The sequence below is a fragment of the Pongo pygmaeus genome, chromosome 4 (genome assembly GCF_028885625.2).
Source record: "Pongo pygmaeus isolate AG05252 chromosome 4, NHGRI_mPonPyg2-v2.0_pri, whole genome shotgun sequence".
NCBI lineage: Eukaryota > Metazoa > Chordata > Mammalia > Primates > Hominidae > Pongo > Pongo pygmaeus.
In genome coordinates this window covers 80,272,571-80,290,667 of record NC_072377.2, presented here as the reverse complement: position 1 = coordinate 80,290,667, position 18,097 = coordinate 80,272,571, and the positions used below count along the sequence as shown (strand labels likewise).

The following is an 18,097-nucleotide window of genomic DNA, read 5'->3' as shown; positions in this document are numbered from 1 at the left end:
TTCTATTTTTGATATAAAATCTTTTTTGTTTATGAACAGATTTTTTTTTCTGGCTCACTCAGGCAATTTTATCGGGGACTTCTAACTGCTCAAAAATAATATGGCTATGTAGATTCTCCTTGACTTCCTCTATATTGACCTGGGCACCTCCCAATTAACTCCATAAGCACTTGAGACAGAGTGCTGGATATTGATCATGCTGCACATTCTCTGCACCACTACTCACTTCCTTGGCAGACCACTGATGGCAGGGAGGGTGGTGTAGCCGGAGTATAGCTGGCCTGGGCCTAGGAGCTTTGCCTTTGTATTTCTCTCCAAATGTGTTAAGACTACTGTGTCTGGGGGGCAGTTCAGCCAGCTAGGAAGCTCACAGTGTTTTACGTAGGGGAACTTCTCAGATATCAGAACATTTTCCTACTTTAAGGTGAACCAGCCACTTTGGTGAGAAATGAGATTAGCATGACACCTTTTGGTTCATGGTCTCTTGGTTTTATGGGTCAGCAGGTTCCTATTGACTGCATTATTCACTTCTGGTCCACATCTGTGAAGTAGGCTTACCTTTAGGCCTCATGCCCTCTGTTTTGGAAAATTGTCAGAAGACTGAAAAAAAGGCGTGGTGAGGTGACTTCATGGTTTGATGGCTGCTTCGTCAATTCTTTTGCCTCTGCTGACGTGGAGGAAAAAGGCTCCAAATGATCGTTCCTGTCCTTACCCCATTTCTCTCATCCTTCAGCCCTGGTTTCTAATACAGAGGGATTCTGTACTGGTGGGCTCTGTGGTATATCTTCCAACTGCAACACTGCTGTGTGACCTGAGACTGGAGAGTGTGGGGTCCAAATTTTATATTGGCTGACACGTGAAATTTGTGCAAAATTAGAGTCTCATCAGTGTAAATGACTATTTTTAGGCTTTTGTTCACTTCCTGTGTGTTTTGCCTATTTGTTTAAAGGAATAAATTGGAAACTCATTGGCCCACCTAGAAAAATCCTTTGAGTGTCAGATTTATAGTAGAAATTTCTTTTATAAAATTAATTATTTCTACTTTGCTAATAATATCTTAAGCTCCAAGCAAATTTAAACATGTAAGCACCTATCATGTGCAAGACACAAGAAGACAAATGTTTGTAAAATTCATTTTCTGCCTTGGACATTACAGTTAGGTGGGAAAAGCAGATGAGTTCACCAGTGATCACACAAAAAAGAAGCTCTTCAACAGAAAAACGTTCAATTTAGGAAACTTCAAAGTAAAAACCCATCAGCATCAGACTTTACCAGTTGTTAATAATACCCCTTTGAACTCACAATAAAAAGAACAAACTCACAGCCTTTCACAAACCAGTGTGGTGACTGGTAGGGGGCGCTACAGGAATACAGAAGAGAAACATCTAAACCTGGCAAATTCTCCTGCCAATCAGAAAGTTTGGACAAGTCATGCAAACTTCAGAACAATTTATAGCAAAAAAATTGGGAATGAAGGTTTCTCCTGAAGGCCTAAATGAAGAGTGACAGATTACAGAAGGTAGAAGACATTCTTAGAGATGCTAAATCTGTTTATTTCATTAGTTCTCCTGTTCTTTCAGGCTAGAACAGCACAGAAACTAAGATGCCACTCAACATCTACTAACCACAAAAAAGCCAAATTGTAAAGTCCCCAAGTCAGGTATGATTTCAACTCTGATCCAAGGTATATCCCTTTGGGTCCAACTAGGTTGGCAGCAGGTGGATCTGTGCAAATCTGCGGTGCTCCTAAATACTCTCTAGAAGACCATAGGTTAAGTCATTCATCATCAAAATGCTTCCTATTTTAAAGCCTTAGTGAAGTAGACTAGGGGCACTGATTATATAAAAATATGCAGTTAGATTTGTTTATAGGAATGCTGGTTGTTGACTATTCTATTATCAAATAAAACATTTTCAGGTGATATGACAGTTTGTTGTAAACAGTGGTAGGTGATCCACATACCTGTATTTTGACCACATTCTCTTCTTGTTCATGCAAAAATGATTTTCTAGCTTCAAACTCTTCCCTAAGGATGGGTCCTGAGCTTGTGGCTTGAAAGCGAAGAAGCAACTCTTCTGAAGCAGACCATATATTCTCACGAATGTAACCTACTGTGACTTCCTCAATAATGTCCTGGCAAGAGATATTTCTTATGGTTACACTTCACACATCAGCTGAAAGGCACACATAGAATAGCTTCTGATATTTTATCTTTTAGAAAATAATATGGATGTCTCCTTTTGGCTTGGTTTAAAAACAAATTTAAGCAGAGCTGAGGGATGAAACTGGCTGAGCTTCTTTCTAGCAATATGATTTTGGAATCTCTGAGCTTGGTGCTGAGGTGGCAAGAGAATGCAGCTCAATGATCTCATGATCTGGAGGCAGAGATGTATGGATGATGCTGGCAAGGACCAGGCATGAGGCCTGAGCTCCACAGAATGTAAAGGGACAAGGATGAATGTAAAGGGACAAGGATGCTTGCTGTAAAAACATGCATCACCTCCCACTTCCCTCAGACTGCCAAGGAAAAGACTGCAATGGCCATAAGGTCCTCAGACTTCTTTCCCATTTCTTCCCCAGGCCAGAGTAGGCAGACCCCTGTAACGAGCTGCGGCCAAACTCAGAATGATGCTCTGGGGCAAAAGAAAAAGGGGTGGGAGGGGCAAGATAAGTGCTATTAAGGATAGATAGCAGAAATCTAGAAGAATGAGAAAAAAGGAGGAAGGGGGTTATAAGAAAGTTTCATGTGGGGTACGAACAGGGTTTACTTTTATGCCTGATGAGAGATGCAAAGAAAGACTGGACTGTCACTTCTACAGCTGATGACTCTTATCTAGTACAACTGGAATTAATGGTTGGTTAACTTAAAGAGCCAAAAGTGAAATCATACCAAAGATGCATACATATCTTTAAGAGAAGACATATATGTATGCATTCATTTAATAAAACTGGTAACTTCTCAGGTTGTTTAGAATAAATACAATTTTTTATAACAGTGTTAGACCTTCCACTGGTTAATAATCTTAACAGACTGATGCTTGATATAACAAAAAGTTATACCTGGGGTATATCTTGGGATGCCACATGAGCAATTTTTATTCTAAATTTTAAATCTTCGATGCTGCTTCTTTATAGTTTGATACATCTTTTCAACCATGGCATATAATTTTTTAGTATGTCTATAATTTCATTTTTTTCTTCAAAATTAGCACTAATAATCCATTGCTACAATGTCATTTTCCTAAAACTTGTACGACCTCTGAACATCTGAAATGAGTCAATAAACTGTGTTCTTCACTATCTTCTTGTCATTAAGCACTTTTGGTAGCACTGGTCAGACTCAGATCATGTTTTTTTCCTCTAAGTTTTAGTAAATACTGCATTGGTGATTCTGTCTGCAATACTGCTACACTGCGATATCTTTGATGTTGACTTTTAACGATTCTATAAGATATGTGTTCTTGTTTTTTTCCAAAATAGAACTTACTTATCATCAGTATTTTCTCTTTAAACATATTACGACGCGTGGATCCATTATCAGCAAGTTTCACATCCTTTGGGTCCAACTTTTGTTTTTGTTTTTAAATCCAAAGCAATGTTGGTGAATATTCCTTCAAGAGTATTCCCCCTGGGAAGCATTACTCACTTTTTGAAGTACCTATGTATTTCTTAAGCCACCAACTTACGTTATTAATTCCAGAGCAATGGGCACATGATATAACCACTCACAGATACCGGTGACTGTGTCAAAAACAATGCAAAAAGTAGAAAAGATACTAGACTAGAAGTTGGAAGCACCAGAAATAAATCTGTTTATTGACAAAATCTACACAAATTGCAGAATTAGTACAAGCTGCTTCACCTACTCTGTGCCCCAATTTCCTCACTTAGAAAAATAGAAGATGAGGAAGATGAGAATATTTGCTCTATCTCTACTTAGAGGATAATTTAGGGATCAAAGTGATGTGAAAGTACATTGGAAAGTGAAACTCTATGCAAATGAGGGGTACTTGGCTATGTTTATGGTTTCAGGAGACCTCATTCGCAGTTCTACACATTCTTTGGGTATTTGTAGGGACACCAGTCGGAAAGGTTACTTTTGGCCACAACTTGTTTCAGACATCTTGCTACAAGGGTTGATTCCAATTTCACATTCCTGACTTTACCCCCTCCTGTTTCTTCATGGCTGCCCACCAACCTCAGACAAAGCAAAGAAGAACCTCACAAACAAGGCCATTCGGCAAGATCTACCTCACTACCTGTCTATAGCTGAGTCTTTTGTTTCAGGAAATCCTCACCAAGCATTTCATGTTGCAAGAAAATATTCAGATCTAACAAAGCCATGATTATACAAATAATCTATTGTCAAACTGCTCCTCTCATTCCTCTATGTAGGGAGGGGCAACTAAAAAATGAATGAAATTCAGTGACCTAGAACTGAAACTGAAAATAGCTCTTTTGGCTGTACTTTTTCCCCTAGCTTTGCTCTTGTTATCTTTTTTTGTAAATACTTCAGCCCTGGGCTCCTATATATATATAAATTGCTGAATATTTGGGAGGGAATTAGGACTACAATGGACAAGGCACATGGGGGAATCAGGAGGACCCCTGAGACTCCAGCCAGTCTTGTTTATAATGAGAAAAAGCATCTGAACCTGAGATTCTAACACAGACCTTTCTGGGCTTTTTCCCCACCCCGGGACAGAGTGTAGCTCTTGTCACCCAGGCTGGAGTGCAATGGTGCGATCTTGGCTCACTGCAACCTCCACCTCCTGGGTTCAAGCAATTCTCCTGATGCAGCCTCCCAAGTAGCTGGGATTACAGGTGCCCGCCACCATGCCCAGCTAATTTTTGTATTTTTAGTAAAGATGGGGTTTCACCTAATGCAGACTTTTCTAAATAAGTTTCTTCTTTTATTTAAAATAACAAATGTCCCCCCAAAAAGAGAAACAAAAACTAACAAACATCCTAATAGTCAATAACGACGCTATGTTCACTAATGCACTATTTCTTTACTCCTAACAAGAAGCTTGAACAGGTACTATTTATATAGTTTGGTTAAAAAGAGATGAGAGGAGGGATAAATTGCTTTCAATAAGTAAAATGTGGTAGAAGAAAGCTTTCAAATATGGGTCACGGATTAGTTAAAAGGGACCTTTAGTAGTTAAATAGAAATTCCAGTTCAATGTATCTTGTTTAACTCTTGGTTAGTACAATACATGGACACATGGCTAATTTTTATGTCAGTTAATTGAAAGCAAAGCATAAGATACACTCAATTGTGATGTTTGCACTTACATTTGGACATGGGTACATCCAGAGCTCTAGAAATGTTAAGCAATGAAAACATGCTAAGATGACCATCTCGGAAGAAGCAAACATTTAATGTTTACCCATCCTGCTCTTTGCCCAACTCTTTTCTTTGCTTCTGAAGCTGTCCTGGAGATGGCTGGGGCCATGTGTGGCAGAGTTGCCCTCTCCAGCACTTTGTAGAAAAAAATGACATTTTGGTTTGAAAGGTACAATGTTAAGTTGCAGGCTGAGATGCGGGGAAAGAAATACCTTTTAAATATTGACAACCCAGGAATTACCATTAATTGAGCTTAATTAAGCCAAGGAAAATCTTAAGATTGATTTCTTAGGATAATCTACCATCCCAAATAAATAGTGAAATATTTCTTCCCCCTGCTCTATTTGGTTTTGTTAAGCCAATATGGAAAAAATTCTGTACATTAGTAACAATGCAGCCACATTCAACTGCAGTTCATGAAGACTTTATTACATATCCAGACTTCAGATAAATCAATTAGTTCCTCTCATCACTTCCATGATTCAGAAATAGAAAACCAGTCAAATTTAACTTTATACAGCACAGTTATCCATCAAACACCAACCTCCTACCTCGATTTCTTTTCCTGTGAGCCATGATTCTTTATACAAGCATGATTCAGGTGTGACCCAGGAACTCTCTTTTGAATCAGTGTTGTAATAGTAGTCATATTTTTCGTGCAGGTTGAGTTTGAGCCATGAACCATCACTAGACACTAAAAAAAAAGTTTGTTAAATTCTACAGAGACGCAGTGAACCCTTAAACATTAGTGTAGTTTCTTTAATATGTAAAATAATTGAATATGTTTTCCACCAAACCTTCAGACAGTCAAAGGCATCAGAAATGACCCACTAACATGGAATGAATTTGATGTATTTAATAGCAGATGCCTGCTAACCCAAAGAAAAGGAAGAGACACAAATATCTAAGGCTAGCTCTGGAACTTAAATCTTTCATGAGGATGATAAAAACATGTTTGGCCAATAACAGCCAAAGAGAAGGAAAAGCAAACAATAATTATAAGTCCCAGGTAGATGCAAACAACAACACATGTAGACAAAGGATACCAATCGGCAAGATCCTCTTTGCTTACAAAGTTTACCTGCAATTTCTCCAATAAGGAGATACCCACAAGGACTGTGGCCCTTATTTAAGGAGGGCCAATGTTCGGCATTAAACCAAAGCAGAACCTTTGGAGACAACGTTACTCAAAGTACAAAATGGCATATGCACAACACAAAGGTCAGCTAAAGTGGGGAAAAAGAAAATTCCTGGTTCCTCTGACTCATTTTGTGCTACGCAACCAGACAAAATGGGAAAAAAATTTTTTTGAAACTTAATTTTGGGGGAGGGGTGTTAGAAAATCCTATGGTAGTCATGACTTAGATTGGTCAAGAATCTCTCCCCCTCATGAATCCATGGGCTAAACTTCATATTTAGAAATCTGTTTATTTTGTTGAATGGTTACAATTCTGGTCCCAGACCTGAGAGCTAAAAACAACAGAAAAACATAAGAAGTTCTAACTTAGACTAAGCTAAGTCAACTGTATCAAATGAGCATTAGACTCATTACTTTCCAAGTAAATCAAAGTTCAAGTGAATTTTTTCACAGAATATTGAAATACATGTAAATAACTAAGCAGGGGTAACTTTAAGGCTCTTTAATATGTGTTGATGCTTCATTTGGCTTTAAATGCCCCTCACCTGTTCTTTCTGTTGGTCAATGCCCAGGAAGAGAGATGTATCTCTTTTCAATGGGCAGCCAGACAGCTGGTTTATCTGTTTAGAAACATTGGTCTACTAGAAAATACATTGTACAGTCAAGTTAGGATGTTTACAAGTAATTATTATTCTTTCTTCCTTCCTTTCCCTCCCCTCACTCTCCTCTCCCCTCCCTTCCTTCCTTTCTTTCTTGCTTTTGAGACAGGGTCTCACTCTGTCGCCCAGGCTGGGGAACAGTGGTGTGACCAAGGCTCACTGCAGCCTCAACTTCCCCAGGCTCAGATGAGCTGGGACCACAGGATCATGCAACACCTGGCTAATTTTTTGTATTTTTTTTGTAGAGATGGGTTTTGCCATGTTGTCCAGGCTGTTTTCAAACTCCTGGGGTCAAGCAATCCGCTCATCTCAGCCGCCCAAAGTGCTGGGATTATATGCATGAACCACCACGACCAGCCAATTATGATATTTTCAATTACCAATAGTTGTCAGATTCATAAATGTTTTCAGAAGAATAATCACCCTTCTTAAGGCAACTGTCTCAGTGGGAAGGAAAGAAAGCAAGCAAAGCTGGTGAAAATGTTTCTCCCGTCACTTGAACTGAGAAGTAAAAAATTTCTTAGTTGGTTAAAAGACAATCACCAATGGTCAATTCACTTGAACTTTGATTTACATGGAAAGGCAATGAGTCTAAAGCTCACTTGATAGCAGTTGACTTAGCTTAGTCTAAGTTAGAACTTCTTATGTTTTTCTGTTGTTTTTAGAACAACAGATCCAAATATGACACGTGGGAAAAGAAGCAGGCAAGTTTAGGAGAGAGAAGATAAACTAAGTTTTTTCCAGGATGAATATGAAATTAGGATAGCTCATTAATACAATTATGTAATTCTTTCCCAATGAAGGATGAGACAGGGGACATTACAGTAATTCCTGAAGAAGAGATCTGAATGGCATCAGAAGGCTTTACTTGGGTTAGGATGTCAGTAGGTAATAGGAAAGAAGAATTCCTATATTTTTCACATCTAGTTTGAATGTAGTTAAATCAGAGGCTGAGGAGAGCTACTTTCCAGCATGGGCTCCAAATAGTTTTCCTAAGAAATATAGTTGGTTTGTTACTTAGAAAAAAGACTGATTACAGTTAGTTAAGAGGTGATGAACATTCCACAAGGAGGCATACTTTTTAGATGCCTTGCAGACAAAATTATATGCGAACATATAGAAACGTTAAACTGAGTTACAAGGCTGAGTAATCCATCCACCAAATAGTGGATGTTTCAGTTTTGGAAAAGATAAGACATCCTAGAACCAGAGGTGAAAGAGATAACAATAAATCATCCTGTGCATGGCTGAAAACAATGCTCATAGCTCTATCTGGAGGTGAAAATCAGTCTTTAATTGCTTGGGATGCTCTTCTTTCTAGAACAGGGGTTAGCAAACGTTTTCTGTAGAGTCAGAGAGTAGGGGCTGGGTGCAGTGGCTCATGCCTGTAATCTCAGCACTTTGGGAGGCCGAGGCATGTGAATCACTTGAGGTCAGGAGTTCGAGACCAACCTGGTCAACATGGTGAAACCCCGTCTCTACTAAAAAATAAAAAAATGAGCCAGGCATGTTGGCAGATAATTGTAATCCCAGCTACTTGGGAGGCTGAGGCAGGAGAATTGCTTGAACCCAGGAGGCTGAGGTTGCAGTGAGCCAAGATTGCCCTGCTGCACTCCAGCCTGGGTGACAGAGTGAGACTTCATCTCGAAAAGAAAAAAAAAAAAGGCAAATATTTTCAGCTTTGCAGGCTATGGGTCTCTGAAACAACCACTCAGCACTACCACTGCAGCAGGAAAGCAGCCATAGACCTTATATAAATTAATGTGTGGCTGGATTTCAGTGAAACTTTATTTATTAAGGCGGATGGCAGCACAAGAAATTTACTAAAAATGATTAGAATGAGTTCAGCAAGGTTGCAGGATACAAGATCAATATACAAAAATCAGTTGTATGAAAAGATGTATCCATGAAAAAACCTGGACATGAACATTCATAGCAGTCTCATTCAGAATAGCCAAAAGTTGGGGGGAAGGGGTGGCACAGAATACAGGTTCCATCAGTTGATGACTGGGTAAACAAAATGTGGCATATTCATACAATGGAATATTAGCCACAAAAAAGGATGAACTGACAAATGCTACATGAATGAACTCTGAAAATATTATGCTAGGTAAAAGAAGCCAGGCACAAAAGGCTATGTATTGTATAATTCTGTTTACATGAAATGTCCAAAATAGGCCAAAGACAGAAAGTAGATTAGTAGTTGCCTGGGGCTGGGGAGTGGGTGATGGGGATTGACTGCTAATAGGTAGTGGGTTTTGTTTTGGTGTGACGAAAATGTTCTGGAATTAACTAGAGGTGTTGGATGTACAACCTTGTGAATATACTAAAAACCTCTTAATTACATACCTTAAAAGGACAATTTTATGGCATATAAATTATTTCTCAATAAAAAGTCAATTGTATATCTATAAACTAGCAATAAACAATCCCAAAATATAATTAAAAAACAATATTTACAATAGAATAAAAATGATAAAATACTTAGGAATAAATTTAATGAAACAAATGCAAGCCTTATATGCTGAAAACTACAAAAAAAAGTTGAAAGAGTTTTACACTTGATTAAAAGGAAAGACACCCATGTACATGGACCAGAATATTAAGATGGCAAGACTTCTCAAATTTATCTATAGATTCAATACAATCTCAGCTGACAAAAGTCTTGCTGCCTTTTTTTTCTTCCCAGAAGAATGAATCTAAAGCACTTCCTAGGTTTCTGAATTAGATACACAGGGATTTGACTATAGTCACCCAAATATGACATGTGGGAAACAAAGTAGGCAAGTTTAGGAGACAGAAGATAAACTAAGTTTTTTCCAGGATGAATTTGAAATTAGGATAGCTCATTTATACAATTATGCAATTCTTTCCCAATGAAGGGTGAGACAGGGGACATTACAGTAATTCTTGATGAAGAGATCTGAATGGAACAGAGAGGGACTCAAGGGTGACCAGATGCCAAGTAAGAGAGTGGTCATTTCATTAACAGAAAATTTACTGAATTTTAAGGTGGAATCTCCAAGTTGGAAATACATGAAACTTGAAAACAAGTACATAGGGTACTACTAGACAAACATCAAGTTGGACTAAAAAAGTTTTTTTTTTTTTTTTCTTAAGCTCTACTTCTAAGGCCACACACTGTCACACTAGTTTCTTAAAGATGAATAGTATCCTGTAGATGACCTACAATGTGGTACAAATAAATACTAGCCTAGAAGTTGACAGCCACCTTGATCCTTGACACTAGGAAATAGGAGGTGCTTAATAAAAATCTACTAAAGGAATTCTGGATTAAAAATTAATTGTCCTTGGGTCTACCATTCTTTCCCTCTGTCTGAAATCCTACCAATGTGAATTTCCAAATCTGAAAAATGAGTATCAAACTGTGTAGTCTCAAAGATTCTTTCCAGAGCTAACAATGTAGGTTCTGCCATTGGATTGAGTAGGCATAACTAGTTGACTAGCTTTGCCAACTGATCCCTTGCAGGCTGGCTCACTGTACTTTATTTCATATATTCAGAATTACTCTTTACCCCTACTTAATACTGTACAATCACAAAGGATTAGGTGAGAGAAAATATTAGTGTAAACATCTGTTTATATCACTGGTCTACTCACACGAATAAATGAATCAATAAGCATGACCTGTATAAGGCACAGACTCCTCAAATATGACATTTTCTTAATGCCATCCATATATTGCCACTGAGCTCATCATAGCTTTCCAAAACTAAAAAGAAACATCTAAAACTTTTCCTAATTTCCTTAGCCATAGATGACAAAAAATTACAGAAATGTTAATTTGAAAGCAATACTTGTCTTAAAATTAAGAAAATATAATACCACAGAAATGATATTTAAAATACTTAGTTTGTGCTAAAGTAACAAACCAACTTACCTCTTTCAGATTTGAGCTCTTTTGCCTTCACAAGGGCATCATAGTATTTGTCAGCACACTCCGGGATTATGTCATTTGCATTAGAAGCGGAAGACTTCAATACAGACAAAATATCACTTGATTTTTTTCCTTCCAAACACTGATTAACATCAACCACCAGAGTAACCCCTGGGTAATTGAAAAAAAAAGTTTCTTGTTAATGGTTATCTTCCACTTACTTCAAGGCATGCAAATATATAATTCAACGTTTTAGGAATGCATTAGTATCAAACATTTTTACCCTTTGAGAATATTTACCACATATGCCCAAAACAATCACAAATTCACCGACCAGTTTAGTCTATAAGAAGAATTAGATACCATGGGAGTATGGTTTATTAAAAACAATAGTCTTTCCTGGTTACTCATATGTGGTATGAAGGCACTAGGTTTTGCTTGCTGTAGTAATCTATGAAATGGGATAAATACACACCAACATAGATATGTAGCTCTAACCTAGGCCATTAACGTGTATTTGAGAACTAGTTTTACAAAGACATTTGTTTACTTTAGGATAAGCAAAATCCTTTTTAAGTTATGGAAATCCCAGTATTCTCCTGTATAGTGCTAATATATTTAGCAAGATTGTCATAAACAACCTAAATAAGTGTTCTAGAAAGGCAGAGCTGGTGGATATGTGCAACGGAGTCCTAAAGCTTAATTCTGGAACCATTTTAGACCTAACAAGCATTTTATCCCATTGCAAATTTCTACCCCTCCTCATTAACAAAACATATTAAACTCTTGGTTGCCTAAGGAAAGTTAACTTAGTGAATTATTTCCCACTTTAATTCCAGGTAAGAATGGTCCAATCAATAGGACTAGAGTTTTCACAACCAGTAAATGCACTGAGTTAGAAAAGTAGAATCAGAAAAATGAAAGAAGCCAAGTTAAAATACTTCCTACATGAAAAACATCTTGATGAAAAGAGAAGGGAGACATGGATGCTTTTTCTTTTTTTCTTACATGTACATCAAACTCTGCAAATATTAAATTACAATTTGTTGTCATCAAATTATGTTCACATGTGCATAGCACTATGAGGGTTAAAGGAGAAAGAAAAACAGAGATTGACTTTCAACAACCTGGAGTCAAAGTCATGCAAATCTGGAGGGTACATAGAGATGAAGGGAGAACTTCTCAGGCAAACTCCAGTGGTTGTTGAACAAAAGGTATGGCAGTATGTTCTTATGCTAATAGAGGTTAATAGAAAATGGGTAGACATAGCCCTTTCCTCTTCTCCAGGAAAGCTTTGTAGGATAGAGAAAATAGAGTACTGGCAATTGAGAAGTTTGTGGTCCGAGAAAAGTAATAGGAACAAGAAAATGACAAAAATTATCACATGAACTACATGTGACAGTGTCATCTAACCCAATAAAATGCAATTTTCCTTAAAAGATATTACAAAAGGCACACATTTCTTGCATATATCATCATTGAGTATCGATGAGCTGGTTCACAGGTCAATTTCCAGATAAGTGAAGCTAATTCCTTTATGGATCAACTCTCATCTTAATAGAACCATTTTCGATGAAACTCTAAAACATGCCTTAGAGAAAATCCTAACAGGACAGTTGCTATTGCTCCTTATTTTACCCAAAGTCTATGGTATAAAGTAGGTGCTTAATGTCTGCTGAGAGCTGCCAGAAGAGTCCTTCTTGTCATTAAAACTGTGCTGTGCTATAATCCGGTGAGTGTTATTTTCAAGGACTATGGAGGTGTTTCAAGGACTATGGAGGTGTTTGGGCTTACCGGCTCCTGCACGAAATAGCCTTAATAACTCCTATGCTTCTTAGTTTTTCCTTCTTCCTTCACTATCAGCTGTCCCTTTTTACTGACATTGGTGTGCCTGCCTATGGCAGCTTAAGCACTTTACTGCCTTGTGACTTGTGGCTTCTGACGTGCTCTAAGTCACAACCAACCAGGGAAAGAAACTACCAAGATAATAGAGTTTTGCCTAAGAAAAGAATCAACAGGCTCAAAGTGTCTATCTGAGGGGTGCTCAGTGAATAAAGTAGATTAACTTCAATGCGCTTGCTTTGAGATATCTATTTTGATTGCTTTTTTTCTTAATCTGTGAGTTGTAACTAAGTTCCAGATAGTTGAAGATATCAGATAGATGACTTTCACTCCAGAAAGTCAGGTATGTTTCTGCCAAGGAACAAATTAAGAAACCTCCATAAATCTCCTAAGAGATCCAAAAAATGTTTGCTTTACATCTTAAGCCATATACCAGCAGGCTCTCTTAAGGCACACATTCACAATGGAGGTGACAGAACCCCTAACGGGGCAAAAATTGGTTCCTGCAGGGAGGGAGTGAAAAAAATCTCTTTATGTATAAAGTACAGGTCTACATATGGCACATAAACAAGTATACAATATATCTGTGGCATTAAAATTTCATGGTAAGGAGTGATTAGAGAAAAAACTGTCTAAAAAGATTCCTTAGGGTGCCATAATGAGAAAAAGGTAGAGAAAGACTGCTCTAAGGAATCGAAAGTAGAGGCAAATCTACTTTAAGCAAGCAAGATACTCCAGTGAATGTGAACGCTGGGCCAAAATGAAAGGGACTTGAGTTACTCTGCCCTTTTAAATTTTGCTGGTGGTAACATATTTGGGCCAACACATTTTCTTTTATCATATTATCTGAGAGTGTGTTTGATGCTTACAGTGTGTGACCAGAATCTATTTCAAGTCTTCATGCAAATAATGAAGAATGTTTTTAAAAGGTTAAATTCTTGTTGAAAGTCAGAAAATTCTCATAGGTAGTATTAACTTTGGAAAATCTTTTTTGCTGTTTAAGATATAGTAAAAGAAAGTATACCAGCTCTTTAAGAGTGAAAAGATAGGATTTTAGATGTGCAATACAGAGTACAAAATCATACATTTGAGAAATCCTCTTACTTTTATAGTCAATAGAACCATGAGTCTCAATGTGAAAAACAGAATCAACTTGACATTTGCAGGCCAAATGTAAGAACAATGAATATAAGAACATTTTAAAAACCTTCTAAATTGGTTTGATTTCTAAGAGACAAATCATAACCATTTTAGGCTATTTGAATGTCTAAATTACAATCTACTTTCTCAAAACTGTCTCTTCAGACTATGGCTTCCTTCAGTTTTCTATTTAAGTTGAAATTTCTTATATACACACCTCCACTTCATTATTTTTTTCTTAAGGCGTGCCAGAAAGGAAAGACTTCAAAGTTCCTTAGGGAATAAAAGTTCAGGTTAGAGAAATACACACATTTTTCTAAGCTAAGGAGATAAAGCCCAGATGTTTCTCACAGATGCTTCCGAGGTTGAAAAGCCCATCTGTGGAGTAAGACAAAGTCATCTTAAGAACCTTCTCTGACCTGATACAACAGAATAGATTCTAATTATGCCATCAGTTGGCAGGTTAATGAAATATACTTTTAGGAATCTTAATTAATATATGGAGAATGTTAGTATAGCAATTTAGAAGCTATTTCAGACTATCATGTGAATTTTCATGTTATTCTTCCTTAAAAACAGAGGGTTAAACAATTTTATCATTTGAACCAATGTGGGAATCCTGCCAGTTGCTGATTATGCCTATTCCAATTATGCACTCCAGAAGTGGGGAAGTAACCACAGAAGGGGTTTAGGGACCCACTGTGAGATGGATCTGAGCTAATATTCTATTGATCACCTGACCTCCACAAACCCCTACGTTGACTGGTGGACCACAGTTATGTTTTGGGCCTCTTGGAATTAGTGTCAGTTCAGAGCAAGTGTCCACTAATTCCCAAAAGTCTGATTATGTCCTTTCTCCTAAGTACAGTCATCCTGGTAAAAGGCCATAGGTCCCTTTGGGGGAGGGGTGGAAGAAAGACTAACAGTGTAAATTTTTGGTAGTGTAGCTGAGTTTTTCCTCAAGGGGCCTGGCCTTCCCTTCATTTGAGGGGTTCTGTGTTTGTAAACTGGCCCCATCCCGGGAATTGATTGAGGGTCCATGGCTATTTTTATGATTCAAGGTAGACTACTGTTTGCTTGACCCAAAACTCATCCAGTTGTACAGATTAACTAAGAATTGAGTAGACTGCCAGTCTATTTTACTTCTAGTTGCACCATGATCAGCTAGCCAACTCCATAGGTCTCCTATTGGTTCTGCTTCTATGGAAAACCCTGGTAACAATAAAGGCCATGGAAAGGAGAAAAAGGCATTTATTAAGTAGAAATGGTCTAGTTCTCTAAAAATCAAGAGGAAAAAAGGATTTTATTCAATTATATTATTTGAGAGCTTAAAAGCTATTTTTTACCTTCTGGATTTTGTTCAGCAACATTGTTAAATTTTGTTGGAGATAGAGTCAAATCACTGACAATAGGGCAACCAACTAATTTTGGTATAATTATGTGTCCAAGAACTAAAACTTGGTAAGAATCCAAATCTTCCAGAAATTAAAAATCGCATGACTTCAGGCACATAACCAAATCCAAAAAGGCAAGTTTCAAGAGCAAAGGAGGTGAGGGCTTACATTGTTTTGCTCTGTCCTCGTCCACGTTGGCCTCATCGACGGCTTGCTGTATCTCATCCAGCCAAAGCACTTTGGAAACACTCTCAGAGTCCTGGGGACAATGTCATAGAATAAAAAGAAAGAATAGTGAATGATGAGGAAACAGAATTAATAACTGCTTTTGAGGAGCCATTTAATCATAATTCCCACAAATTCTTAATCACCAACTACCCAGCCCTGCCATATACTGTACACACTCCTGATGAAGCAGACCCCAAACCCGACCACTCCCCCCTTCTTCTCCACCACTCTTTAGTCCAGTCCCCCATCATCTCCCAACTGGACAGCCGCACCAGCCCCCTAGCAGCTTCTGCTGCATCTAAGCTTGCCCTCACCACAGTGGCCCTCTACAGAGAGCCCAGAGGATCCCTTCAAAATAGATAGCTCAGTGTACCACTCCTCTGCTTAAAGCTTCCCCAAAGGCTTCTCCCGGCAGTTAGAAGGAAACACAGGGTGCCTTCTCAGGGACGGCGGGGCTCCAACAGCATGGCCCTGCCTACTGCCTCTCTGGCTGCAGCTCACACCCGTTTACTTCCCCCTTCCTGTTCTAGACCTTCACACGAGTCTCTTTCAGACTACAATACTCTACCCTCACTGTGTGGCTGTTAGCTTTTTCTTACCATGCAGGTCTCAACTCAAATGCTATCTACTCCAAAAAGTCTTCCCGGGCTACCCTAGTCAAATACTCTCTCCCTCAATCAATTGCTGTGGTTCCCAAACTAAGTGTCAAGGTGTCCCAGGGTACCGTGGGATATTTTTAATTTGAGAGAAACACAGGGATCGTCAGTGTTTATCAGAAACAGAGACAAAAATTAAAAACAAACAACAACATAGTGATTGTCCTCAAGGAGCTAACAATGTAGTGTAAGAGACAGATGTGTCAAGACATATAGCTGGGCATGGTGGCTTACACCTGTAATCCCAGCACTTTGGGAGGCTGAGGGTGGTGGACCACTTGAGGTCAGGAGTTCGAGACCAGCCTGGCCCACATGGTGAAACCCCATCTCTACTAAAAATACAAAAATTAGCCAGGCGTGGTGGTGCATGCCTGTAGTCCCAGCTACTTTGGAGGAAGGCAGGAGGATTGCTTGAACCTGGGAGGTGGAGGTTGCAGTAAGCCAAGGTCAGGCCACTGAACTCCAGCCTTGGTGACAGAGTGAGACTCTGTCTCACAAAAAAAAAAAAAAGAAAAAAAAAGAAAAAGAATTATAATACAATGTGATCAGGGCAATATATGCTGCAGACACATGATCTAGACATAGGTGAGAAAGGGATAACCTATGGTAAAGGTGTTGAGTTGCAGCGGGAGCAAAGACTAAGTAGTTAAAGATAGCTTTAGAAAGGAAGCAACAGCAGCAATGAAAATGTATTGCATTATTCCTATTATAGGTAAATATTCCTATTTAACTTTGGGTTGATTCTGATGGTCCTGCTACGAAAGCAGCCCTGACAGATATTAAGTGGAACTTCAAGGTAGCAATTGTGTTTTATAAAATCTTGTCTGAGATGGCAAGTAAGTAATTATCAGCAGAGATATTTTCAGGAAACGTGACATTTAACAAATTGGAACATTTTACCTATGTGTAGGAATAAGTGTCATGTTCTAAATCCTAAGTCAAGACTGTGATGAATGAAAGGTAATGGATCTGGCATCGACTCCGTCATTTAAAACTTAAAATGGATGGGGGCAGGAAGGAGAGGAAATAGTCACTGGTTCCTCTGGCAGGCTTCTAACACTATTTTCCTCAGAGGATAACGTGAGATAATACACGTGGAAAGGGCTCTGAAAATGAGATAAACTATCTGTTATTTCATCCTGCAACATCTGGGCTAAAGGCAACTCTGGGGAAGTGTTGGTGCCTGCTTCCACAATCACCTCTAGCTACGCAGCAGACTACAAGAGAAGCATCAGCAAGATTTTCCATTTCTTTCAAGAATGGATGGGGGAGGCTCAAACAGGAAGCCGAGTGGAAAGGGGAAGACCAGAGGAGGAAAAAAGAGACAGGGAAGCAGGAGCTAATTTTTCTCTATTTCCAAGATCTAAGAGAACCCAACACTCCCCAGCTATAGCCTAAAAACTAAGCTCTATGAGTTCATTTATGTGTCTCAGTTCTTTTGCAGGGTATTTACCTTCCTTCATAACTTATCACTGTAGAAGATGCACCACACAGATTTTTACCCAGATGAGAAGGCAGTAACAATCTTACTTCAAAGCTTAAAGTATTAGTCTTATAGGCCAAACTGAAGAGAGAAATTACAAATCAGATGAATTTAAGTCAACGGTTTAAATTATGAAATACTGAACTAAAGATTAGTAGAGTTAAATGTAAAATCAAAAGTAAAAGCTGAATCTTATCAATGTAAAGTCTGCTTTTTCATTTATTTTATTTTATTTTTGAGATGGAGTCTTGCTCTGTCACCCAGGCTGGCTCACTGCAACCTCTGCCTCTCAGGGTCAAGCTATTCTC

The 18,097-nt window shown here is 38.4% G+C and overlaps 1 protein-coding gene across 4 annotated transcripts in view; it reads right to left on the bottom strand.

The window, feature by feature from the left end:
• The window catches only part of IQGAP2 (IQ motif containing GTPase activating protein 2), a 301,456-nt gene that overhangs the window by 64,366 nt on the left and 218,993 nt on the right, over positions 1 to 18,097 (bottom strand). For 2 of the 4 annotated variants that reach the window (XM_054487835.2, XM_063664918.1), the window contains exons 14-17: positions 15,591 to 15,681; positions 11,050 to 11,217; positions 5,903 to 6,045; positions 1,964 to 2,134 (exon numbers count right to left, since the gene is read on the bottom strand). In XM_054487835.2, the coding sequence (XP_054343810.1) occupies positions 1,964 to 2,134; positions 5,903 to 6,045; positions 11,050 to 11,217; positions 15,591 to 15,681 (573 nt within the window). The remainder of the gene's footprint in view (positions 1 to 1,963; positions 2,135 to 5,902; positions 6,046 to 11,049; positions 11,218 to 15,590; positions 15,682 to 18,097) is intronic. The other 2 variants (XM_054487837.2, XM_054487838.2) reach the window with 1 other exon arrangement.